Source organism: Anopheles gambiae, chromosome 3 (genome assembly GCF_943734735.2).
Source record: "Anopheles gambiae chromosome 3, idAnoGambNW_F1_1, whole genome shotgun sequence".
Lineage (NCBI taxonomy): Eukaryota > Metazoa > Arthropoda > Insecta > Diptera > Culicidae > Anopheles > Anopheles gambiae.
The window spans coordinates 42,442,725-42,468,918 of NC_064602.1; the positions used below are offsets into that span (position 1 = coordinate 42,442,725).

At 45.1% G+C, this 26,194-nt stretch overlaps 3 protein-coding genes across 7 annotated transcripts in view; 2 read left to right on the plus strand and 1 right to left on the minus strand.

The window, feature by feature from the left end:
* LOC1279181 (DENN domain-containing protein 1A) overlaps window positions 1-26,194 on the minus strand; it is a 120,234-nt gene that overhangs the window by 86,553 nt on the left and 7,487 nt on the right. The window contains exons 3-10 of one of the 5 annotated variants that reach the window (XM_061660774.1): window positions 20,952-21,276; window positions 20,434-20,866; window positions 20,199-20,347; window positions 19,971-20,111; window positions 18,777-18,809; window positions 18,011-18,631; window positions 15,805-16,737; window positions 9,879-13,604 (exon numbers count right to left, since the gene is read on the minus strand). In XM_061660774.1, the coding sequence (XP_061516758.1) occupies window positions 12,801-13,604; window positions 15,805-16,737; window positions 18,011-18,631; window positions 18,777-18,809; window positions 19,971-20,111; window positions 20,199-20,347; window positions 20,434-20,866; window positions 20,952-21,276 (3,439 nt within the window). In that variant the 3' untranslated portion in view covers window positions 9,879-12,800. Of the gene's footprint in view, window positions 1-9,878; window positions 15,300-15,804; window positions 16,738-18,010; window positions 18,632-18,776; window positions 18,810-19,970; window positions 20,112-20,198; window positions 20,348-20,433; window positions 20,867-20,951; window positions 21,277-26,194 lie in introns of those variants that run through there. The other 4 variants (XM_061660776.1, XM_061660775.1, XM_061660777.1 and 1 more) reach the window with 4 other exon arrangements.
* Window positions 1,504-3,790, plus strand: LOC1279178 (small ribosomal subunit protein mS39). The gene has a single exon (XM_318858.5). It carries the CDS (start codon window positions 1,647-1,649, stop codon window positions 3,690-3,692), a length of 2,046 nt encoding a protein of 681 aa, XP_318858.5. The 5' UTR covers window positions 1,504-1,646; the 3' UTR covers window positions 3,693-3,790.
* Window positions 7,553-9,873, plus strand: LOC1279179 (leucine-rich repeat neuronal protein 2). Its single transcript, XM_001689097.3, has 5 exons — window positions 7,553-8,132; window positions 8,214-8,350; window positions 8,502-9,065; window positions 9,135-9,223; window positions 9,286-9,873. The coding sequence occupies exons 1-5, from the start codon at window positions 7,798-7,800 to the stop codon at window positions 9,742-9,744; spliced, it is 1,584 nt and encodes a 527-aa protein (XP_001689149.2). The 5' UTR covers window positions 7,553-7,797; the 3' UTR covers window positions 9,745-9,873.

Sequence of the window (26,194 nt, forward strand, 5' to 3'; positions counted from 1 at the left end):
CATACTGACCCGCACACACCTGTTTTGCAGCAATTACGAAATTGCTTTCTATACATTTATTTTGTTTTGTTAATAAAATTATTTAGTTGTCCAACTACACGCAAAACTGCGCTCGAAACAATTTAACGTGAAAAAATATCGATTTTCACGCGATATGGTTAAACCATTTTGACAGACGCGTCACGACGTGCGTCGAAATATAAATTTTTCTACTTTTACGCTGCGTCGTGCGTCGTTAACGCATGCGTCTGTCAAATCCCATACATTTTGGCAAAATCGCAACGCATTGCGTCGGAACAAGTACCGCTCTCTAACGGGTTCTCTTTGAGAACCGCTCTCACTGAAAAGAACGCTCGCTCGCGCTGTTTCATTGTATTTTCATCATACCCCTTCCTTTCCGTTTCTTTCGGCTTGCGCTGCGCTGAATTGGTACCCCACTTGATTCCTCCCGCTCGTTTCTTTCTTAGCGCGCTGTGCGCTTCCCTTTACACGGACTTGGTGCACCCGAATCAAAAGAAAAACTTTAACACATCAAACTTGGTTTATACATATTTTATCACTTGTATTACAAATAAAAGCAACTTTTGATTCATAGCTTCACACAATCTTCCTTCAAACCACTCACATTATTTATAAAAGTCGCACACTTTTTCATTCTCTTTGCTAGTAGGGTAAAAAGAAATAGATCGTTAAAATAATTGATTAAATTTAAATGGTTGCGTTCTCAACAGTTCTCCTGCCGAAATCTGCTAATTTAATCTGGCCACACTGGTCCGCAGGTCAGGCGAGCTTTTTGGCGGCCACCGTCGCAAAACCGTCGCGTAACGTCAAAACCGACGTCACAAGTACTGCAAACCGACGTCGCCAGCGCCTTGAAATCGTTGCGAGTTTCGCTCACTGGCGACGTCGGTTTGCAGTACTTGTGACGTCGGTTTTGACGTTACGCGACGGTTTTGCGACGGTGGCCGCCAAAAAGCTCGCCTTGCCCTGTGGGCAAAGTGACCAGAAATACCGATGTATATATATCTAGGGTTTGAAGGAAAAAATCTCAATTTTTTTAATCATGGAACTATAAAACTCAGCCAAACTCTCAAATCAATCTAAATAATCCAGCGAAAATCAAATGACAGCACGTACGATAAAATCGTATCCGATGGAGCACTGCAGCGGCCCTAAGCGGTCGCGTAGAGCCCCGAGAAAAAGAACTTGCCACCACTGAGAAAAAATGTGCATCTTAGAATTGGCTTAGAATTCCAATTTTCAGATCGACACTTCAGAAAAATCTTCATTTGTGTAACCGCTGAACCAAATCTAATCCATATCCTAGATAAAGGATGCATATTCTCATGAGATGGAACTTTCATTTTGCGCATTAGACCCCCCCCCCCTCCCGCTTAACACTTCTTTCGCTTTTACTTCTTTTAATTTTCGAGTTTTAACCTACCGAAAACTACCGATAAAATTTTGATGCGCCTACCGAAAACCGCCAAAATAATCTGGCCACACTGGTTCTCACCCCCATGACATAACACATGGTTGTTTTTGTTGTGTAGAAAAGGTGTTTCGCGGTGCAAAAACGCAACGTGCGGTGCACGCATTTTCTGCTCAATTTCATTGCATTTATCTGTGAAAAAGCATCGTAAAGGATGAACAATTTGTGGAAATCCATGTACCGATTACGGGTGCACTCGCGCAACCACACGCTGGCGTACGGCAAAGTGTTCAGCGCATCACAAAGCACCTCATCGCAGCCGGCATCGTCGACGGGTGATACCGGTGCGACAGCACCACCGGCGAAAGAGAAGATCGTAATCCCGACCCGAATCGAACGTGGCCCGACCGACATTCTGATGGCACTGTCCGCGACGGTCGGGTTCGATCCGACCGCTCCGCACTACAAATACCACGACGATCCGTACCTGATACCGACGTCGAACGCGAACAAGAAAACGTATGCCCTGGCGCAGGAGGCGGGACGCAAGGCGGCCCACTGGATACGGCAGGAGAACGCGAAGCTGTTCCGGCACATGGAAGCTGACCCGCCGGTACCAGCGTTCGTACCGACGATGGTGTACAACGAGGAAAGCCAGGTGGAGACGACCGATCTGCAGCAGTTGATCGACAGCGTGGAGGTGAAGGACGCGATACTGGTGTACAATCTGCTGAAGAAGAACGGTATCGAGGTGGGGGATGAGCTGAAGCAGCAGCTGTTGGAGCTGCTCTGCTTCTACAACCACGAGGACACGCTGCCGGAACAGTTCATCGAGGAGCGTTGGTTCCGCCAGGGAACGGTTGGCCGCGAACGGCAGCGCAAAACGTGGAAAGACTTCGAGCTGGCGGAGGAACTGTTCCACGGGCTGGAATCGAAACGGTCCGAACACTATTGTGCCATGATCCGCGGCATGGCACGCTTCTTCCAGGTCGAGAAAGCCTGGGCCCTGTACCAGGAGACGGTGGAGAAGGGCATCGAGCTCGACACGAACACGTTCAACAGTTTGCTGCACATCGCCTCGTTCCTGAAGGAAAGCTACGACAAGCGGTGGGATCTGGTGTGCGAGGTTATGACTACGATGAAGCAGCAGGGACTGCGGCCGAACCTCGGTACGCTGAACGGGATCCTGCAGACGGTGACAACGATCGGTGGGTACAATCATCCGCGCACGTACGCGCTCAAAACGTTGGCCGAGTTTAAGCAGCTCGGTATCGAACCGTCCCTGGCGAGCTGGTACTACATGCTGGTCATCTTCTGTCGCGAACGGGGCCCGGTCAGCCACGTGCTGCACGACATTATGAACGAAATCGAGGGCAAAGAGTTTACGATCCAGGATCCGAAGGATACGTTCTTCTTCGTGACGGCGATGGACGTGTGCCGCAACCATCTGCACGATAAGGAGCTGGCGAAGCGCGTCAACCAGCTGCTGCACCAAGGCGAAAACTACAACCTGATTGGCGATTCATACAAGGAATCGATCTACTATCGGCACTACTTTGCCCTGCTGGCGACCACGGAACCGCTCGACAGTTTCCTCGAAACGTACCACCTACTGGTGCCGAACGTTTACATACCGGAACCGTCGGTGATGGAGGACATTTTGCGCTCGGTCGAGATGAACACCGCTATCGAGCACGTGCCGCTGCTGTGGTCCCACATGGTGCAGTTCGACCATACGGGGCGGGAAAATCTGGTCAGCCTGCTGCTGCACATCATGGTCACGAATCAACCGTCGGCGGACGAGCCGAAGCACGCGGAGCTGGTTCAGCGCTTCGCCAACATTGCTTGGGACATGTGGAACCGGATGGAGGAGCGTGCTGCGGCACCGCGCGCCACCACGACGACCGGCATGCCCGGACCGATGCTGGGCGACGTGTTGCTGCTGTGCGCCCGGGCTGGGGACTACGAGAAGGCGACGGCCGTCTTTACCAAGCTCAGCAAGGAACAGAACTCGATCGTGGGTGAGCCGAGGATTGATGGGTTGCGCGAGTTTGTGAATTTGTGCGTGGCCAACAGAACGCCATCGGTTGCCCTGCAGTGTTTGCAGTACTGCAGCGAGAACGGGTATCCGGAGAGTGTGGACATTGGACGGCATATTTTCAACTCGTTCACGCTGGACCAGACACAGGTGTCGAAGATTCGCAGTCTGGTCGGTGCGGAAGCGGTTAAACCGAAGCAAAATGCAGCTGGAAGTGAATGAAGTCGCTGCTGCGTAACATCGAGCGTGTAGGGAAAGCATGTACCATTTAGACGGCGAGGAATTGAATAAAACATCGTATTAGGTTAAACATATAAAAATATTATATCAAAATAAGATTATTTCTAGAACGCAGAGCAAGTTGTGATATATCACACGATCTCATTCGAGGAATTGCATAAAATAACATAAAATACTTCCTTCCAAAACGTTCAAAGACACTTTTAATACAAGAAACATTATTATTCAAATTTAAGAAGCATATTTGAAGGAGCTCCGTAGTATATTTGGTTCAATTTATATGCGATGTCTCTCCTTCACCATTTCGTTGGTTGTGGTGTATGATTTACCCAAAAAAATAATCCATGAAGAACATAGTGCCTTTATACACCCCTTAAAATAACCAAAACGAATCTTGAGATTGGCAAGTGGTCCGATTCCTGATTCTTTTAAATATTCTATGCATAATAGCCATCTCGGGTATGTATGGTATTATTTAATTAACGTATTGTATGCGTGCTAGTTAATTAACGTATTGTATGCACTATACCAGCGGTCGGCAAACTTTACGACGCGAAGAGCCAAATGGTCAAACCAAGAGCAAAAATGTGTAAGTTATCTTTGGAATATATGAACTGTTAAGAGCCGCCATCTCGGTATCAAAGAGCCGCGCTTTGCCGATCACGAGTCGGCACGGCTGTCACCTGGTCACCTCTACAGTACATCACTCGTGGGTAGACAGTGATTTAGTTTGATCAATAAAGAAAATCTTAAACAACACTACATCCCAACTAAGACCTAAATATAAGGGAAATATTGGGACAAAGTGGCAGATCATGTGAATTTCTTCATAAGAGATATGATAGCTTCTATGAAAACAAACGATAATGGAGAGTCAGTCTCATCGAAAATAAGCATACAGTGGCTGCACCTTAGTGCCGGACACACCATATTTTCATCCATCCTTATGATTTTGTGGCTTTCAGGGGCGGTTCCTTAAACTATGGCCAACTACAACTTTCTTCAGGCAGTGATGTAACATTAAATAATTACAGTTATTGGCAGTAGCGAATAAAACGGTAAGAGGACTGAGAGGGTGCGGATAGTATATATGCAGCATATAAAACAGAGGGTGCAGTAGGCTCATTCACGTCGTCCGTGCTCGATAGGGACCCGTGGACGATAAGACTCATAGAGAGTAGGGGCCTCGTGATCGAGAGCTCCCGAGAACCCCCCCGAACAGAAACATTTAAGTTGTTTGATCAGCAGAGTGCAGAAAATATACTTCACTTCCCCCTACGAAAATACGAACGCTCTAAAACAAAAATAATAAACTGTGCTACAAATTCCCCCAAGACTGTCTACCACGTCGTGGCAACACCAAATCTGGCTGGTTCCGAACGTAAGAACAATGCATACCGAACAATGCAGCAACGACATATAACGCGGCCATGCACGGCTTTGACGCGAAGAGAAACGAGTTCACCGCTCCAAGAAACACATATGGAATGAGCAAAGCATACGGGAACTCAAGAAAACCAGAGAGGCGTACGGTGTGCTCTCGCGGTCGGCTCAGTACTGTGATGAGTTACTCAACGACCAGTTTAACGAACAGCTAGAGGCTCCACTAGTATATAGTGTCATGCTATTGCCACCAAGCATCGACCAAACCCAAAAGTTATCCGTCGGCTGAAAAATAACAAGGCACCCGGAACTGACGGAATTGCTGAACAGCTGAACTGGAACTGGTTCATCAAATTGTTACTGAGGAGTGGGATAGCGAATCGATGCCTTGTGATTGGAATCCCGGCATCATCTACCCCACATACAAGAAGGGAGATAGGTTGGACTACAACAACTACAGGGGTATTACGGTGTTGAATACCGCCTATAAAATATTCTCCCTGATCCTTCAGGATCTTCTTGTCCCTCACGTCGAAGAGATAGTCGGAAACTATCAAAGGGGATTCCGAAACGGAAAATCTACCACTGATCAGATCTTCACCAAGGGGCAGATCTTGGAGAAGATGGCTGAATACAGACACGACACATACCATCTCTTCATTGACTTCAAAGCCGCATATGATAGCATAGCCTGGGTAAAACTGTATGACACTATGAGCTCTTTTGGAATCCCGGCCAAACTGATAAGGCTAGTTAGAATGACTATGACCAACGTCACATGCCAGATGAGGGTGGATGAAAAACTCTCAGGACCTTTTGCTACCACCAAAGGTCTGCACCAGGGAGACGGGCTCGCCTGTCTCCTATTCAACCTGGCGCTAGAGAGAGTCATCCGCGACTCGAGGGTGGAGACTACGGGAACCATCTTCTATAAGTCAACCCAGATCCTGGCATACGCTGATGATATAGACATCATTGGTCTGCGGCTCTCCTATGTAGCAGAAGCCTACCAAGGGATCGAGCAGGCGGCAGAGAACCTCGGATTGCAGATAAACGAGGCAAAGACCAAACTGATGGTGGCAACATCAGCGGGCCCGGCAACAAATAATCAGAATCTACGTAGGCGTGACGTGCAGATAGGTGAACGCACTTTTGAAGTCGTCCCACAATTCACATATCTGGGATCAAAGGTCAGACAATAGCAACGACAATAGCATGGAAGCTGAGTTGCGCGCAAGGATGCTGGCTGCCAACCGGTCATTCTACAGCCTGAAAAAGCAGTTCACCTCAAAGAACCTGTCGCGACGGACGAAGCTGGGACTATATAGTACCTATATAGTGCCGGTACTCACATACGCCTCTGAGACATGGACTATGTCCAAATCTGACGAAACCCTCTTAGCCGCGTTCGAGAGGAAGATGCTCAGAAGGATACTGCTACAGAAGGAAGACCCCGTATGTGTGGAAGGACAATGGAGGAGCCGATATAATGACGAGCTATACGAGATGTACGGCGACCTCACTGTCGTACAGCGTATCAAGCTCGCCAGGCTCCGGTGGGCTGGCCATGTTGTACGCATGGAAACGGACGACCCAGTCCGTAAAGTCTTTTTAGGCCGTCCACAAGGACAGAGGAGGCGTGGTAGGCCCAAATTGATGTGGCAAGATGGCGTAGAGACGTCCTCCATTAAGGCCGGGATAACGGACTGGCAGACGAAGGCGCGAGACCGTGAGCGGTTTCGGACACTCCTGAGGCAGGCCAAGACCGCAAAGCGGTTGTAGCGCTGGATAATGAATGATGCACTGTCGGCACGTCACTACGCTACGGTTTTCCATGAGAAATTTAGATACTGGCCCGATTTTTTGTACCAGCAAAGCCACTTAACTGACCTTAACCGCTCAAATTTAGCACAATACTAATGTAAACTAGAAGAAAAATTAGGCGTCCGATTTAGGGTCACTGCCACTGTATATGTTTCCATTATAATTCAACGACAAAATGCATGATCGCATGGGATCTCGAGGCTGATAAACGATCGCACTTATATAGCATTAAAAAACTCGTTCACACTCAAACATCAATTGAGCTTTTTTCTACTTCTACACCAAAATAACCTCCAAATGGAAGTGTAAATAACAAACTTCCGATTCGCCCTGAAACCTTTCTTAAGTTCAACTTTATGAATAACTAATAATGTGCCAGCAGCTGCACTCGGAGGAGCGCTCCGGCAAGCGCCAGCGCAACACCGCAACAAAAAAGGTCAGTGTTCCGGCCACTGCCAACCGATCGTTTCACGCTTGGGACTCGCGGGGCTATAGTCAGTGAGTGAGTGTGTGCCCGCGCGCGCGCTCCCGCGAGAGTGTTGCTCGAGACACACGCGTGTTAAGAAACAGCATAAATGCTAGACTGACCTTCGGCTTAAAGATTGGAGTTGGTGAGAGGGAGAAAGGGGGTGGGAAAAGTGCCTCGTAGGAATTATTATTTTTTTATGAGTATAGAACTCATACTACCCGTTATCGTTATCACGTTGATATGATAACACAGCTGTCCGAGGCCCCGAGTCGAGCCTTGTCCGCGCGCAGTTGGTAGTGAGTGCGCGTAGCTGATTGATTGGATTTCTACGTTCGGGAGAGCTCAGCCTTAATGTGTGCATTGTTGCATCGTTGTGCTTAGTACTGATTGCGTTTCTAAGCACCTAAAAGTATGGCTCGAAGAACGCCCAAACACTTTCAGGTGGGATGGTGGTTGGTTCGGTTGTGGCTAATGAGCGGTCTAATGATGCCGGTAATTGTGTACGCGTCCGATGAGCCGCTGCAAACGGCAAAAGTGTGTCAGTATATGCAGTGCACTGTTAGTGAGAACGATGGCGCGCAAGTGCGGCTACGGTTTAATCACACCATGTGGAAACAATACAGCGGATCGTTCAATCAAGAGTTCGACTTTACCAGCTGGAGCTGGTCCGAGCTTGATAGTGTGGCGGAAGCGAACCCCACGCTGGAGGTCACTTTCAATGGCTTAGAAGTGCCGCACGTCGATATGTGAGTGATCCATCACACTTGGATTTAACTAAGACACAGCGTAATTGGCAATCAAAATCATTTGCAACGATCTATGTTTAGTCTGCAGGGGCATGACGGCGTGGTAAGCTTGAATCTGGACGAAAATCAAATAACCGTGGTGGAGGCAAAAGCGTTTGTCGATTTCAAAATGTTGACCGTGCTGTCATTACGCAGAAACATGATAACAGCGGTGAATGGTATGTGATACGCGATAAATCAACCCCCTGTGCGTTTCCTTCTCGTTAATTGTGATTGCGCCAGGGTTTTGCAAAGCGTGATAAGTAGAGGAGTCTTATCACACCGACAGTGTAAAAAAAAATAAACAATTCTGCTCTCCTCTCCTGTTAGAGTTATTTTACCTGCCCAACAAACTCCAACGGCTGGATTTATCGAACAACTGGATCAGCGAAATCAATGGCTTCAAATCATTCACCTGGGGTGAGCTAAGGCATCTCAACCTCTCGCACAATCGCATCGAGTCGCTGCGCACCGAGCTGTCCAAGCTCGATGCCCTGGACACACTGGACTTGTCTCACAACTCCATCAAGAAAGTTGACAGCAAACCTATCATACTGTCCCGATCGCTGCGCAGGTTACTTCTCGATCACAACAAGTTCACCGCGTGGCCGTTCGATTCGCTACCGGATACGTTGGTTGAGCTTTCCCTAAGCTTTAACGAGCTCGAAACGACAAAAGAGGGCCACTATGTACGACATCTGGATCTATCGAGCAATCGATTGGCGAGCTTTTGTGGACACTGTTACCCAGCGCTCGAGGAGTTAGACTTGTCGGGCAACTATTTCGACACCATACCTAAGCTGAGCAATGCAACAGGCAACAGCATCCGGAAGGTTTCCTTCAACCGAATGCCGCACTTACAGTCCGTGGAGAAGACTGCTTTCGAAGGAGCGGGTATGTGAAGACACCTGAAGGCTCTTTTAAAACATACTTTAATCCCTGAATCTTGTTTACTCTTTCCAGCAAATCTGCAAGAGATTGAGATTTCCTTTTGTCCTCGACTTTCCTACATTGAGCCACACGCGTTCACTGATCTTAAGCAATTGAAAAGGGTAAGAGAACCATCACTCCACACCAATCGTGGATTGCTCACCTAAAGCGCCTCTCTTTGTAGCTTGATCTCAGTTACAACGCACTACAGCAGGTGCCGGAAGATATGGTCCACTGGAAGCAGATCACCCAAGGTGTCGATCTGCAGGGTAATCCGTTCAACTGCAACTGCTCGATGCAGTGGTTCGTGAGCAAAGTCATCCCGGCGATGCATTCCAATCGCGAGCTACACAAACTGTTCCCCAAGCTGCGCTGCGCTGAACCGCCCATGTACAAAGACTATCTGTTGGTTTATCTAACCGTGCACGACAATTTGCTGTGCCGCAAGTATCGCGAAATGGATCTGCCCGGCATGGAGCAGGTGGTACAGTTGATGCGAGATCATCGACAGATGCAGATGGTGAGGGCACAGAAAATTATACTGGCCTGCCTGATTGTCGGTATCATTGCGATGAGTCTCTACTTGGCGTACCTTAAGCTCAATCGGCCTCGGTACCGGGTAAGACCGATCTACTACCAGTGAGTGTTCAAAGATTATAGCGTTTAACTGCAAGGGCGCAAGCATGACAAATCTTAACTTTCGTTAGCTTTAAGTCGTAAACAATACAATCTTACCGAAACTAATACACGAAGCACACGTGATATAAGAAGAGCCCCTTTTTTTTCGTTTGTAATATGTTTCGTCTTTTATTTGACATTCAACATTCGGGTTTTCCAATATATAGTCTGTCTGTTGCTACCATCTCTACACTCTGCACCTTGCGCGCAGGAAGTACACTCACACGCACACACTTACACAACGTTCTCCGGTACTGCTGCTCGGAACTAATCTTTGTCCTTTTCTATGCTCACATCTGACCACTGCTAAAACGTTAAGAAGCATTCTTGATTCCCTTTTTCTTCCAACTCGTATTCGATTATAGATTAATGATACCTCCCGCAGGGAGCCGCTAATGATACGCGCTTTTGCAAAACAAAGAAAGAAGCAGCACAACGCGCACAACAAAGTTATAAAGTTATTCCAAATCCTCTGTCTTTTCTTGTGTTAAGTTTTTCGGCTTTTTTCCGGCAACAGCATAAAATTTGGAGGGTGGGGAAGGTATTGTTTAAATATATTTGTTAATTTTAGCCTTACTGAGAGCTTTGCTATATGCTTCTAACGTATCTATCATTCGATAATGGTCGTTTTAGCAATGGGGTTTGGATATATTTCTTTCTGCATTTTATGTTGCCAAACGTTGCGATAATTTAAATGCTTTTTGCTTTTCATTTTTTTGTGTAATCGGTTTTAATATATAGTTACGCCACGTGATCGGTACCATACTCCTCTTCAAACGCCTGGATTGATTCTATTCGATTGATCGGTTAGATGCTGTCGTGTTCAATGATATATTTATATAGTGTTGTATGATTGTATTTCCAAGGAAGAAACTTGTTTGCAAAGTGAGCCATCGATGTTGGTAGGTTTAAACCACGGTCAAAACGAGTACGAAGTACCCCCAGCAATTAATTGGCGTACAGCATGGGGATTAAATGTTATTAGCTTCATCGGTCGTCTCAAATGCGACTTTCGCTACTCATTTCTTGTTCTATAGCCAGAGTATAGTGTTTATAACGGTTTCCTAACTAAAAAAAGAGTTCTATCATTTCCACTGTTTGCTCTGATATTGCCTTTGTAAATGTAAAAGTCCTGTATAAGAACCTGTGACGCATTCTCTTATTTCTACCCCGGGTCGTTGGTCGTTAACACGTGGGCGGTTGTGCGCTGCGGTGTTGTTGATAAAACGCATCAATTGCTTTCGTCGTTTGGTATTTGATACAGCTTGATACAGCGTGATGCATGTGTCTGAGTGTTTAAGAAGAGCGCAACCCAACGGTGTGTTCCAAACGGTGTTCCAAAACACTTAACCAAAACCCTATATTACTGTTCCCCTCGAGTAAACCTATCTTTGAGCAGTGTGTGTGTTGTTGTGATGCAATTGTAGTAAATTGCGAACGTTGTGATGGAAAATTTGCGAGAAACCGCTCCATATCTGTGTTCTTTTTTTTTACAACATTTTGACTAAATATCTTAACACGTATCATCACCTGCGTGCCTCATGGCCAGGTGAGCGTTTTGTTGCTGTTATTGTTGAATATTTGGTTTATCTATCAACAGTACACGATCGAGCTGTTACTAATGTGTGTTTTTTTTCTTCTAGTACGGTAGAGAGTACGTAAGTGGCGCTAAAATATCGCATTAAGCAGTAATATAATCCTCACTCGCTACAGAACATTGTATATGTTTCTCTTTTAGGTTAAAACAAATTTAAAACTGCAATCCTGACTCATTCTCCATCCTTTCACTCTCTCTCTCTCTCCACTCTTTCTCTCTATCTCTCTATCTGTCACTATTTATATGTCTATGACTTTATCCTAACCAGGGCAGGATGGTTAAGATGATACTCCATCCCGCATTCCCCCGCAGTAGTTCCTGCCACACATTTGGTGTATGCTATCAATTGTTTGTTTGTTTGTTAATCTACACTACGGTCTCTGTTCTGGCAACGAATACATTTTTTAAAATGCTTCACTCTATAATTAACGCATTGATGCGGCGTAAACTATTTCCCTCCCCCAAACGCGTTCCGCTTTCTTTTTCTATACTCATCTTTATTCCCACTTTACACACAGCATAGCCAGCAATACAGTTTAAATGTTTCCTTCCCTTCTACCTGACTTGTTTTTTTCGTTCAATCTTCTCGTTTGTCTAGTTTGTTGCATTCGTTTTGTGCATAGGTTTAAGAATTAAATTAGATTTACATTCTGTGCCATGTGTCTTTTTGTTCCTCTACAATGTTTCTCCCTCTATGCGCTGTTTCGCATGCTTCTCACACAACAAATGTGCCATCGATTTATCGAACTCTTGCTACACTTTGAAATCGTTATACGATTATGTTTTCCTTTTTACTAAACCGCTTCTACCGCTAATAACCACACGGTAAATCTATAAAATTATTCAATACAACTCGGGGCAAAGGATTACACAGAAACTACACATTTAAATATCAAACAAAAAAAACACCGTTTGCTCTATTCACTGAAACCTCCAGGCACTACATGATAACATGTAGCACGTGAATTGATTGCAATGTTTGCTTTCATGACACTATATATAATACAAAAACGAGTGGAACATAAACGGACAACAGAAAACAACAACTGGTTGCGGGATTCGTTATTGCATACACACTTATCAAGGCAAAACGAAGAAGAAGCTGAAAAACAAAACAATATTGACTCTAGAGTTTGCTGTATGATAACTGATTAAACGTTTAATATGGCCTAAGCTTTTAAGACGCTTCCGGGATTCATTAATCCTTCGCTTTTGTCCTTTTTGTTGTCTACCTCATGGAATGAAGACTTTCCTTTTTGCTGCTAAAAGCGTATATTAATGATAGTTTCTTTGCCTGAAATGTTTATTGCGGGTTTTTGTTTTTTATGTTGCTTTGCGAAAACTAAACCCCCGGCGTTGAGCTTACGATCTAGAACTGCCAGATGATGCAACGCTCTCTCCTAACGGATTCGCCCATGCTGATCTCAATCGAACGTCGTCCAGTTGTTGAACGAAGCTTTGGTCGGTCCGTTGTTCACGATCTTGCTACCACCATTGCAGCCCATCTGTCGCCCGTTGGGAAGAACCTGCGCATTAACGGAAGCATTGGTCGTACTCGGTTGGTTCTCTCCCTTGCCAGTGCTACCGTTCACGTGCAGCAGTGCGGGCGCTTGCTTTTTTGTGCTACCCCCGTCCAACAGTGAAAACTTGTCTAGACCATAGTTTCGCAGCAGTTCGAAATCGTCGGAAACATTGCTTTCCCGGGCACCGGCACCAGCACCAGCACCAGTGGATGACGCTGTGTTGCTAGTGGGCCGCTGTGATTGTCCATCGCCTGCTCCTGCCGCCATCGTCCCTAGTAGTGTCCGATGGAATTGGTGTTGTTGTTGTGATGGTGGTGGATGGTGGGCGGAGTGCGGTGTAGTGGCGACGTTTTGTTGGTAAAGCGGTGTAAAGTAAGGATAGATGGGATTATTAACGCTCAGGCCGGTCGGCATCGTTACGCCGGACGCTGCGACGACATTTGCCAAGCCGGACGCATAGCTGGAGGGTGGTGTTAGTGCTGCTGAGCTGGAGGGTTGAGCATGCGCGGTGCCGGTAGCGGCAGCGACACCACCGATCGGTCTGGCCCGTTCATTGAGCGGATCGAAGTCCTCCAGCTCGAAACTCGAGTTGGTGGTGTCGAGCGTGATTAGATCAAGGGACTCATCGTTCACCGCCGGCGGAGTTGTGCTGCTGCCCGTCCCGGACGTGGACGCGGGAAAGTCCGGGATGTCACCGTTTTGAGACTGCGAAATATAGGGCGGTAGGAGCGTGAGAACACGGAGCGGTGTAGCAGTACGCGGGTGTGTGAATGTGGGTGTTTTGGGGGTGCGCAGGATAACAACCGGTTTCCCTAATGGATGGATAATTTAATGGGGGGAGGAAATCGACCATTCGACCGAAACCACTGAAGCGATTGATTCGGCAGATTTTGCTCAATAAAACGTTCTACTAAAACCAAAAGCACGGACACCACGGAGCAAACTTGGCTTATACAAGGATTACAAAGAAAAGTACAAACAGTACGAGTCATCGAAGAAGTTAAATATACGTTACACGACTCAAGATACTTAGCAACTGACGCACAAATCCAAATCCACAATACTCAAGTAAAAAGCATTAAAACGTAAAACTCGTGCCATAACAGTCGAAGCAATCAAATTAAAGCGCATCGGGGCAGTTAAAAATTATAAATAAAAAAACAAGCAAAAAACACAAAGCTCGCTTGAGAAAATCAGATAAAAACCATTACACTAACTACTAGCAATATAAGTCTACCAGGCAGTAAAACATATTCGTTTAGTAAGAGTCAAACAGTAAATTAAATCCAAAACAGAAAACTTAAATGTATGACTACCGTTTAAGATTATAAAAATATAATAAAATAGAAAGACGATAACGAACCAACTATAAACGGTAACCCTATTTAGTCCAGACACTATTTCTATTCACCGACTAGACTAAATGAAAGACTCAGAAAAAGCGTTTGTATACGTTTTTGATGACAGTATGACCAAACACCGAAGCAGTGAGAAGATATAATTTCCAAGCCATAGAGAATAGAGAAAGTAATACACCGAGAGAGAGAGAGAAAAAAGAGCTCAGATGATGCCCCACCGACAGATGATTTTGGATAGATAATCGTGTATGCATGATACTAATCATATTTTCTTCCCCAAAAAGGTTCCCCAGGATAAGTGTGTGCGAATGACGACATGAGAACGAAATGACAAGAACGATGATCATGAGACGTGAGTTGATTTAAGCATGAAAGCAAAACACAAAACTGTGCCACACATAACAGCGATCGTGATGATCTCAACAGAATCTCGATGGTATGAGAACATAATGGAAAACACATAACACACATAACACAAACCCCCATTTGCCCATCAGCATTACCAGTACGAGATCAGAGTCTCGCCTACCCTTGAAAAAAAAAACAAAAAACATAACTCCTTGCACAAAAATGTCGCAGGCAGAGGAAGTTAACAAGTTAAAAAAAGATCAAGCCCACGTAACACTAACACTCATCACAAGAAAGGGACACAAAGAAGAGTAAAAACGGTTAGAAAGATAGAAACAGGTCTTACGATAGTATTCATATGATTGAAGTTGGTGGAAAAAGTGGTGGGTTAGCTGGGCGGCAGCAACAATCTCTGCAACTCCCCGTTTGTCGTTTGTTGAAAAGGTGTTTTGCTTGGTTGGGGGCTGGAGAGACGCGTGATTCGATATTCGCTGTGTGTATGTGTGTGTGTGTTTGTCACAGGACGTCAGAGTGACAATAAGAAGGATCGATCATCATCGTTCGTCATTCGCTCGCAGGAAAGGTTTGAATCGCTCTGTCGCTTGCACACACCGCTTGAGGACGACGCGGGACCTTAAACATCCTGTTTTGCCACCGCTTGCATGCTTAGCTTACGTTCGATCTTAACCCGCATCTACAGGAGTATCCAGACGGAGTCAAACAGTTTGGATGTTGGTGGTTGAGGTTGGAGTTTAGAGGAAGAAGACAAGATCAGCGCAGGATCGTATCCAAGCATTATGCGTATGCGCATATACGGGGAAAGGATGCGTACGGGGTTGGTGGTGTATAGAGCACGAATGAAGCAATATCGATCAATACGCGCACAGCATATCATAATAATAAGAGAGCGCAGAAGAAACAGAGGGAAAGAAGAAGGACAATGGATAAGATAAGAATTAATTTCCAATATTAAGCGTCCCTGGAATAAATACCAACTGTTGGAAATAAAAGAGACTTGAAGTAACAGCGGGAATGCGTCCAAGAGTGTACTACACAATGCTATGGGTTGGTGGAAAGAGATCACTAGACTAGATCTTGAACGCTCAACTCAAGGGAAGGGAGGGTAAGATAAAGAGTTGCATCACGCAATAGAGCAGCAGAAAGCAGTGGAAGGTGTGGTAAAGGGCAAGTTTCATTACCTCTTTGCGGAAGGTGGGCTTCGGAGCAAGCGGTGGCCGTTGCGGTGGCTGCGGCGCTTGCGCTTTCGGTGGATGTGGCAAGGTATAGGCATGCTGCAGGGGTGGCGTTTTGCCGGCCAATGATGGCGATACGGTCTGTTGCTGTTGCTGCTGTTGCGCTTGGGGCAGCAGTGGCGGTAGGATGTGATTGCTATGCAACGTGCTATTGGCCGTGGGAGAGGGCTGCGGCTTGCGAACCGCTGGCTGACCGAACGTCATGGACATGCTGGTGGTCGTAGTGGTGGTAGTCGCAGTACCGCCCGTCGCCCCATGCCCACCGACTGTCGCCGTAGTTGTGGTCAGTGTAATCAGCTGCTCCTCCTCGCCGTCGTCGAGCTGGAGGATATCGTTGCGCCGGGCGGAGGAATCCACCGGCGCCTTCAGGGGCGGCGGAGGCGGAGGAGAAGGTAAGGGAGGTGACTGGTCGATGATCGAGGGGGAAGAGGTGGGAGCGCCCGCCGGGGGCTTTGGCTTTGGTGCGGGAGGTATGAAGTTGTTGTAGGTACGGTAGGGCGACGAGTTCGACGAGGAAGACGACGGAGGTGACATTGGCGGGGGAGAGATCTGAATGGCGGCCAGCGCATCGGCCGCCGACTGGAAGCGCCTGGGCGGTATTGGCGGACACGGTGCGTCCGGCGACAGGTCGAAGTTGGCCTGCTCGTCGTCGTGGTAGTCGCCGCTGCCATTGTTGTTGCAGCAGGCGGACCGCGCCGGTGATCCGCCGGGATCCTCCAGATCTAGTCCCAGCAGCAGCGGCTGCGCACCGACTGCCACCGACTCCTGTATGCGAGGTAGCGCGTTGCTGCTTCCGCCCGGCGGGCTGACCGGTGCACCCGCCCGGGACGATGGCCGGCTGCCGTTGCTGCCGCCGTCCGCACTGTTCGTCGGCTTGAGCTGCAAGGGGGAGGCACAAATGGATTGCATATCGTGGACATGGACAGTGGCGGGCAGAAAGGACCAAAATAAGAAGAAAGAGAAAGGGAGAGAGAGAGAGAAACATAACAACATAACACAAACGCACATACACGGGAAAAAGGGGGAAAACAGACCCACACAAAGATAATATGTGTGTATGGTTGTGTGTATGGTTGTATGTGTGTGCGTGGATGTATGTGTGTATGTCGCAAGTGTAAGTAACACGGATGAATGGATGCTTGCAGGAGTTGACCCGTAGGAAGAACAAGATAGATTGGATTGAGTGATGCGCAATTGCTCTATTCACAGCTAAGATGGTAGATAATGGAATGATGAACGCTGCTTACACAATAAAATGGGGCCCCATTGGTTAACATAGAATAGAGCATTGTTGTATGAGCCACTAAACTGTTTCCCCAAAACCGAAATGAGAACGGAACTCCCATTTGAAACCCGCAGTAGAATAGAAAAGGTAGAATAAATTTGCTCCAAAAAAACGAATAACAGGGACATATTCACCGGCCGAATAACATTTTGAATTTAGATAACCAATTCACCGCAACAGAGACTCGCCGACATAAACAAAGATTTAACGGAAATTTAATTTAGACCAAATTTAAATACTGTATCAATCGGACAAACAAACTACTGCACTCGTTATAATACTACTTGCACACACACACGCACGGACAGTGCACGGATGCGGAAAAAACGATGATCGGTTCCGGTTTGTTAGTGTTCAAATGGTGTACCAATATCACACACATCGTATCGTATTACACGCTGTTTACAAACGCGCCAAAATGCTCTCACACAAACGCTGCAACGCGCAAAAAAACTCATTATTGTGCTGATATTGTCCACAAGCATGCAAATATATCGTTTGGCTTAGCTTCGTTATTGGCCGATTTAGTTCGCAAGTAGTGCAGCAAAATAAATGCAATAAAATAAAAAGAAACAACAAAACCAAACTCGTGTGACAAGGTTGAAATTAAAAAATAAACATAAAATATGAAAACTAAAATGGGCGCAAATAATAACGGTAACCGCTCTAACAGTGACCGTTGAAAAAATTCTAATAAATAATAAATCCGTCCAATTCATTCCTTGCAGCGCTCTGTCTCCTCCAGCAGACATTCTAAATGTCTGCAAAACGCAAAACTGGAATGCGGCGGGGTAGTAGTTACTGACATGCTGCTGCTGCTGCTCGTATACTAAAAACAAAAGGAAAAGGGATCGCATGCCTACTTACATTCCGATTGACGGCTGGCGATTTGAACAGTGTCAGATGGTGCTGCATCTCCTGCCACAGGTTCATCTCGGACGATGAGTTCGAGCTGGTCGGACTTAGTGTCGGGCTGCGGATGTCGCTCGCGCTGCTGCTGGTCATGTGGTTGTTGTTGCTGTTGCTATTCGCATAGCTGTGATTGTTGTTCATGTGGCTGGTGCTGCCAGCAGCACTGCTACCACTGCGGGTCATCGCGGCCGACGCACTGTGATACCCAGCACTGCTACTGTTGCCCGCGCTGCCGACACCGCCATTGCTCTGCGGAAGCGACTGGTGCAGATGGTGATGGTGATGATTGCTGCCCAGCAGGATATGTGGCGAGTTGTGCAGTGAGGTGGACGACGGTGTCAGCATATGGTGCGGGTTGTGCGTGTGGTACACGTCGTCGGGCAGGGCGATCGTCTGCGGCCGCTTGTTAAAGACGGGCGAGTTCGGTGCGGACTGATGGTGGCCACCGACATCGTACTGGTGATGCAGGTGCAAGCTGCTGTTGCTGTCGAGCTTCGTCTTCGGTGGTGTCGTTTCGCGAAATTTCGACCGCAAGCCTTTGTATGCGGTTTTGACGCCTTTGCCACCTTCCTTGACCTAAAAGATAAACCAAACGATTAGCAATGCAATACAACACCACAATAGTTTAACATCGTAGAGGCAATTGCCCATAATGCATATATTTAAACAAAGCATAAACAGCATGCCATGTAGAACGAGAGTTTAAAAAAAACCCACTCACCGATTTGACCGCCGAACGTACAGCTGGATTAGTCTAGTGAAGCAACAGCATAGAGCGGCAGCAGAGGTAACAGCAAAATGGCAGCGACAAAGCCCCGCGGGAGCAGCGACGAAATACACATCACCCGCACACATACAGCCAGGTCAAAAATCATCCCCCAAAGCGGCCGGACACACACGCAGTGAGAAACACACACCCGGAAGGGGAGAGAGGGACCGGAATCGGAACCATGAACAAGGAACAAACATTTCAGTATCCACGTGTTGATAGGCGCAACCGAACGGGTATGGGAGAGCACATGCACCATGATGTTTCGTGTGTTTCGTGTATGTCGATGGAGTGGAGCGTTACACCCAAGCACAACACCGGTCCAGAGCGCGAGAATGATGGTTTCGGGTTTTATGAAGGTAGAAGGTAGTGTATGAGCCAGATCCGTTAAAGAGATGCGATGTGATGCGGAGAAAAGACATGTAAAAGATGCAGAATGGTGAGATTCGCGATTGATTGATGCATTGGCGTAAGGAAAGAAAATGTAATTGAGGAAGAAATAACAAATGAAGGATGATCAAGAATGAAAACAATTCGAACGAATAAAAGACAAAAGAATACAGAGACAAGCAAATCGGTCGCATAGCATTGAAACAAACTCATCATTTACGAATTGATCGCAAGCAATTCTTTATTGTAACATCTTTGAAGATGATTGGGTAGCTTTAGAATACTTTATCATATATTACTAGCTGTTGGATGTCGACAGAAGATAAAGCAAAGTAAGGGTTGGATCTATCACACAATCGGATCAATTTAGTATACTTGTTTTGTGCGTTATTAAACTACAATAAAATTACGTCACACGTATGCATACGCTATAATCACTCATCGGAATGTTAACCGCGACTACTAATGAAATCACAACACTTTATCGCTTTCCCATTTGGATGGTTCTTTGAGATATGTTTAGGATCACTATACTTAAGCTATCGTGAAGCACTATTGCCGTTCAATATAATAAACAAAATGCGATAAAGATTAAAGAGGTGAAACAGAATACGAAAGGACAGGCAACGTGCCAAACCGAACGAAAACCACAAACAAGGACAGTGCGCTTAATAAAATAGGAAGGGAATGGTGGTGGTGGTGGGTGGCAAACAGTAATGGAAATTGTGGTCACTACCGAACAACCAACGACACTACCTTGTCCTTGAAGTTTTTCAGCAGATCCTTGTACTGTTTCGTCTTGCGGCCTGACTTTTCCGCGTACCGGAAGTACTCTACCTCGAACTCGTCCGAAAATCCCTGCCCAGTGTTCAGCATATCCAAGCGTTCTTCGATAAACTGTGCAGAAGGAAGGGCGGCGAAAAATGCCGAAGAATTACTACAAATGTTAGCAAGCAAGGGTGTTGAGATCGATCGTGTACGAACCTGTTGAAAAATCTGCAAATCCAACATCTTATCCAAAAATGGCCGTAGATGCGACGGTCGCGACTCGATGAAAGTCTCCGGATCGAAGGTAATTTTATCATTAAATTTTACAGCGTCCCGATACCCTCCAATTAATTGCACTAGAATACCTGCGAACAAAACAAACAAGCATTAATATCAAAAGTTCAAAATTTTTAACAAAACAAATCACAAACAAAAACACAAAATAACTTACCTAGAAATATCTTTGAAACCCGATCGCCCCGATGATCGGCCTGATTGGACAGCTGCTTCTTCAGCGAGCTGACCAATTCCTGGGGCATACTTTTCACATCGTCGAACGGTGTTTCCAGCGTTCGTTTATCACAGTTCAGTATGACGACGTCACCGATTTCCTCCCTTCGCAGCGTGTCGTACACCGCCTCCGGTACGCCGATCAGGAACGGCATCGGCGCGGCCAGTATGTCCTTCATCTGCATCGGCAGCACCGGTATAAATATGTGCTGCCAGACCATCGGATAGAGGAAAGCGTTCGCCGCCTGCACGCACGACGACAGGATGTCGAGCCGGCGCGAAACGAAGATGATGCGCCGCTCTGCCAGCATGGCGGCAAATATTCCTATCATAAATTTTGGTTCCACAAAGTTGTAGTATTGGTTGAGATTGTGCTGTAAGGATGGAGAGAAAGAGAAAACAACCTAGTTAGTTGTGCCTACTAGAGGTGCCAGCTCGAGCCATCACCCAGCTACTTACGTTCTCCGGAATACTGGGAAGCTGAAACTGCTGAGGTCTTTGGAACAGGAACGTTTGGGAGGCGCGATCGTAGTGCAGCTTCAGGCAGGCGCCCGGCTCGGGTACGCCCTTGTTGTACGATTCGGCGAGAAACGAGGCAAACTCGTTCGGGCGGTTCTTCCGGATGTCGGCCAGCACGTTCAGGAAGCGCATGAACGTATCGTGCCACGGCAGGTACGTGATGATCACCATCGCCGTGGGTGATTTTGGATCGTGCCGGCAGAACCCAAACCGCCATTTCGAGTCGATGTTGGTCAGCACGAACGAGTGCACTTGAATGGTTCGACTGTTAAGTAGAGAGGAAAAAAGATCAGCCAATAATTAAATCGGGGTTAATATGAAGCAAAGTATTATAACAGTTCCGGTTTTCTTCTAGTTTGAATGGTACGTTTTCTTATGGTTTTTCTTCTCTCTTATAATGTTGATATTTTATCTGTTTTTAGACGTGTGTCAATGTCTGATTGTATCCTTCAATGATATAGATCGTCCTTAATTCAATCAGAAACAAATTCGATAGTATATTGTGGTGATGGGTTTGATAAATATTTCGTTGAGATTCATTTATATGAATCTTCAGCAATGAGTTATTCGAATCTGAAATCCAATCTCTAAAGATTCATAAATCTCCATAAAAATCTGTAGATTCATGAATTTCCAAGGATTCATGAATTTCGAAAGATTCATTAATCTATAAATATAATTAAGATACATAAATTTCCAGGGATTCATGAACTTTTAGAGGTGTATGAATTTAAAAGTATTGAATTGACACGATCTCATTATCCATTAACATGTACGTCGTGGGTTCAAGCCTCGTATGGAGCGTCTTCCCGTAGCAAAAAAACTATCCGGCTGAGTGGTACTTGACAAGCAGTCTTGAAAGCCTGTATATGCAGACATGACTACGTAGGTTTTTATACCAATAAGAAGAATAATAAACCGTTTTCGAGCCCAAATAAACAATATAAAGCTGTTTTTGAACATTGTTCAACTATATGTAAACATTTCACGTCTAACTGAAATACTGATGCCTTTTTGAACATTGTTGAATCCCAACTAAACATTTGCTTTCCCCAATATTAACATTTCTTTACATTGCCTGGGGCATTTTACATCGCATCTGCTATGATAATTTTGTAACATTTTTTTTTAGTTTTATTTTATTTGATTTTGTACTATTTTAATAGTCAATTATTAGTTTTGATGGTATAGGGATAAATCATTGAAAGTCTAAACTCCATATAGAAAACAGATAGGGGTATCACTTGTTTAGTTACGATTGAACGAAGTTCAGAATAGCATCAGTATTTCAGTTAGACGTCAAATGTTTATTTATAGTTGAACAATGTTGAAAAGCAGTTAGAAACTCAAGCTCTGAAGCTGAATCTTTGGAGATCCATGAATCTCTAGACATTCATGAATCCCAAGAGATTCGTGAATCTTTCAAGATCTATCAATTGGGCTCTTCACGATTCTAGTCAGTTTTTTGTATGGAGTTTGACAGTTGGAGGCTGAAATCATGTAAACACTCCATACAAAACCACACAAAAAACTAGCTTGCAATTTTCAGTCTAGATTATTCTAGCCACAAAGCTAGAATTAGATTCGAGTACCTGCTCGAAAACACGGTGTTGTTTACATTTATCCCAAGGTGCATTAAAGAGATCTGGTGATGGAATCCAGAATCAAAGTGTATGTAGCCCAGGTGGTCTCATAGCATGTTTTTTATTACCGAATTTGAATATCACTTTTTGACACGATGGGTGACAAATTTTGGTTCAAACAAGCTTTCTGGAGGCTTGAAGAATGCTCAAAACACTCTTAAAATCTTCCTTCAGAAACAAAAACGATAAAAATGAACCTTCTAAATTCATACACCTTGGGATAAGCTCACCTGTATATTATACCCACTTAGACTGCTGCTTGAAAACTGCTATACAATGCAAACAGCTGACAGGCTGAAATTTCAGCCTGCGAACTTAAAACGGAAAGGGCCCCAATGTTTCGAAACTCATAAATCATTAAGATTCATGAAGGTCTTCATCTTTTCAATCGAGATTCAGATTCATTGAATCATTTCAAAGGTTCATTCAAATTTATGAATCTGAATCAGATTTACCCAACACTAGTATATTGACCTTCAGAACGGCAAATTATTACCCAGCCAATCCGACCTCGTAAAAGTGTTATCGGTCGCCGTAAATACTTATTCAAGCGAAGTAAACCCTCAATTCTGCATTGTCAGTCCTATTCGGGCCTTGTGAAGTATGAATCAGGCATTGTAAAAAGTAAAAGCGGCCTACACTGGATTATCTTGTTTTCTGGTTAAACTCTAGGTAAACGCTGTATGATTTTCTAAACAAGAACAATCTGTTTATCAACTTATGTTTCTTTGCAATAGGTTAAATTAAGTTGACATTTTTTTTAAAGAAGGAGATTACGAAAGGGTCTCTTGCATTATCACAACACAACAAATAGTCATTTTGTGCTCATGTTATCGCAGAATTCCTTATCCCCTTTCTCGCATGCACATGCGCGAAGGTAATCTAAATGACAAATTATCGTAACGAGGAAACCTTCTTCTTCAATAGAATTTAACTCTTTCTCTGCTGCCACTTGCTGCCCATAATTGATTGAGACTGTTGCTGTTGCCGCTGGCTGAACGACCTTTCAGCGGAATGAAACTTCAAATAAGATAAGAAGGCCAAACCCATGTGTCACACGATAACTCGACGTGTGCGTTCAACCTGCCCGCCCGGCCAACAGCAGCGTGTGTCGTCGTTGCAGCTTACGTACATTGTGTCGGTACCTGTACAAGTTAAACAATTCCTCCCCAACTCCCTGTAGGAGAATAATAGTGCAATGACTCACGCGATCCACCGTCAGGGGTAGCTTTTTTCGCGAACTTAATTTCTTTCTCGACCCTGTGCCCACACCTGAAACAGCTAATTATTTAACGCATGACGCTACACTATTTTAAACATTTCATTTGGAGCATAGTTTTGCGTGTTTTTTTTTTTTTGTTTGTGCGTGTGTGTATGTGTAATAAAAATAAATCATCACCGGAACATGCCTCCGGAGGCGCGTCATTTCCTGCTCTGTCGGACGCAAAAAAAAGTTGGGGAAAACCCCGTGCCCGAAGACAGCGAGCAACAGTTTGACTGTACCTATACAAAGGGAGCTGGGTGGGCAGAGCTGTATCCTGTGAACAAAATTCATTAATTTGTTCGAGCAGTTGGATGCGCGCTGGCCGTCGTGGCCCGTTCGTGTGGTCGATCGTGAGTGGTTTTGTGGATGGTGGTAGGTTAGCCAGCCACCAAGTGGGGTTTGGTTACGTAAATTACAAACCACTTGTTGCGGTGACCGTGGACCTTCCGCTTCGCTTCGAACGGTGTGTTAAACGATGCTATCCAACTGGGGGTTGGACAGAGAAAGAGAGAGGTGCGATCCGCTAGTGTGTTCTTGATGAGTAATTAATTGAATAAATATTACCGACACTATACTTCCAACCTGCTCCAAGCGAAACAAATCATCAGCCAAGCAGTTGTGGTCTTAGTTGGTTGGACATATCACGAATTCGAATAGAAAGCTTTTCAATAATTTTCAAACAAATCTAAAAATTTTCCTTCGATGATTGCACAGTGGCAAACGGCCTTACCGATAGGATCTTGCAAGCCAATTTTGCCCTAGAAAATGGACAGCATTTATGGACTTAAGTTCTGCAGTCCCAGGTATTGGCTATATTTTGTACAGCAGTCAATGCATTGACAAATTAAGCATCTAAAAAGTGTCCCAACATATAAAAGTGTGAAATAAAATGTTATTATTACATATAAAATCGTTCCCATTCTTTTCTACAAAAAAGGTAAAAAAATCTTGTGTGTCGCTTATTTTCGCAGCGAATTTAAACGACAGCACGCCGGAAGAATGTTGACATTTTTTTATGATAAATACGAATCACGAGTAAAATCTAGTAAATCATAAAAATTATCCCTATTCAAAATTAACATATAAGCAATACGGCCTTTTTGGACCGTTACTCCTGAATAAAAAAATAAAAAATAACACACAAAATTTGGTTTTGGATGATTTAACGCATACAATTATTATTTTTAAACAGTTTTAAAATTGTAGGGAAATAATTCTTATTAGCTTTAATGCTGTAATAGAAGATGGCCATTTTGCCTCGCTTTCCCCTACGTAAATAAACCGATCCAAAGGTATAAACATTACAAAAATCAGAAAATTAGCTTTGTTATAAAAGTTTGAATTAGTCACAACAAAACAGTCCCTAACTGTCCTAAATCTAATATGTTTCTGAAAGTTTTTTTTTTTTTTATTCAGGAGTAACGGTCCAAAAAGGCCGTATTGCTGTGTTTCTGAAAGTTTATGGTAAAAACATAAAGGCTTTTAATTTTATCAAGGTTTACGCTTCTTTCCCAATTAATATTTATTTTAATTACCTGGCAAGAAGTTGGGTTTTTAACCCTCTGTGCTTTAGTTAAATATATTAAATAAATAATTTCAATCGTAGTGGATAACGAAGAGAGACGTCCAACCAAAGTAAAAAAAAAAACAACCCCAAAAACACAATTCCACTGGCGCATGATGGCGTGAACCTGTGTAGCATGACCAATCTTCTACCGTAGTCGTAAAAAACGCCCCCCTCGGAGCTTTGGGCCGGTTATTCCACGGCACGGCGTTTGGCGATGAGTCACCACTGTGTTAAATAAGTGGCCGGTCGTCAGCCTACAGCAGGCACAGCAGCACCGCGTTAGTTCCCGGTATCGAGAGCACGTCAGAATCAGCGTGTCCAACTCGAACGGCGAGTTCTCGCTATCGCAAACGGCCAACGGATAGTGTGAACCTCCCCCCTTGAAGGTGAATGGAAGTAGCAGTAAGCTAAGGTCGAAAGCACCATATTTCCGCCACGGTCCGCACCAATTCAGTGCCGATGGTTGCGCGCGCGCGTCTTTGTCTTCCGTCTCGTCCCGTTCGTGACTCAATAAGGCGGCTAGCAAGATAATTCTTTTATCCACGTCCACGAGAGTAAGAGATGATGAGAATACGAGAGAAGCGATAGTGGATAGAAAAATTCCAATCCCAAACACAAGCGGGTCGTTGGAGCTGACTCGGGAGGAAGGGACCGTGGACGTAAAATGCATAACGTAACGATCGTCGGGAACAGTGGCAACAATATGATC

Excerpts from the sequence above, each read along its gene's own strand:
- LOC1279178 (XM_318858.5), top strand. The coding sequence starts at position 1,647 with ATGAACAATTTGTGGAAATCCATGTACCGATTACGGGTGCACTCGCGC.
- LOC1279179 (XM_001689097.3), top strand. The coding sequence starts at position 7,798 with ATGGCTCGAAGAACGCCCAAACACTTTCAGGTGGGATGGTGGTTGGTT. Across the intron at positions 8,133-8,213 it reads GAAGTGCCGCACGTCGATAT|TCTGCAGGGGCATGACGGCG; the intron begins GTGAGTGATCCA and ends ATCTATGTTTAG. Across the intron at positions 9,224-9,285 it reads ATCTTAAGCAATTGAAAAGG|CTTGATCTCAGTTACAACGC; the intron begins GTAAGAGAACCA and ends CTCTCTTTGTAG.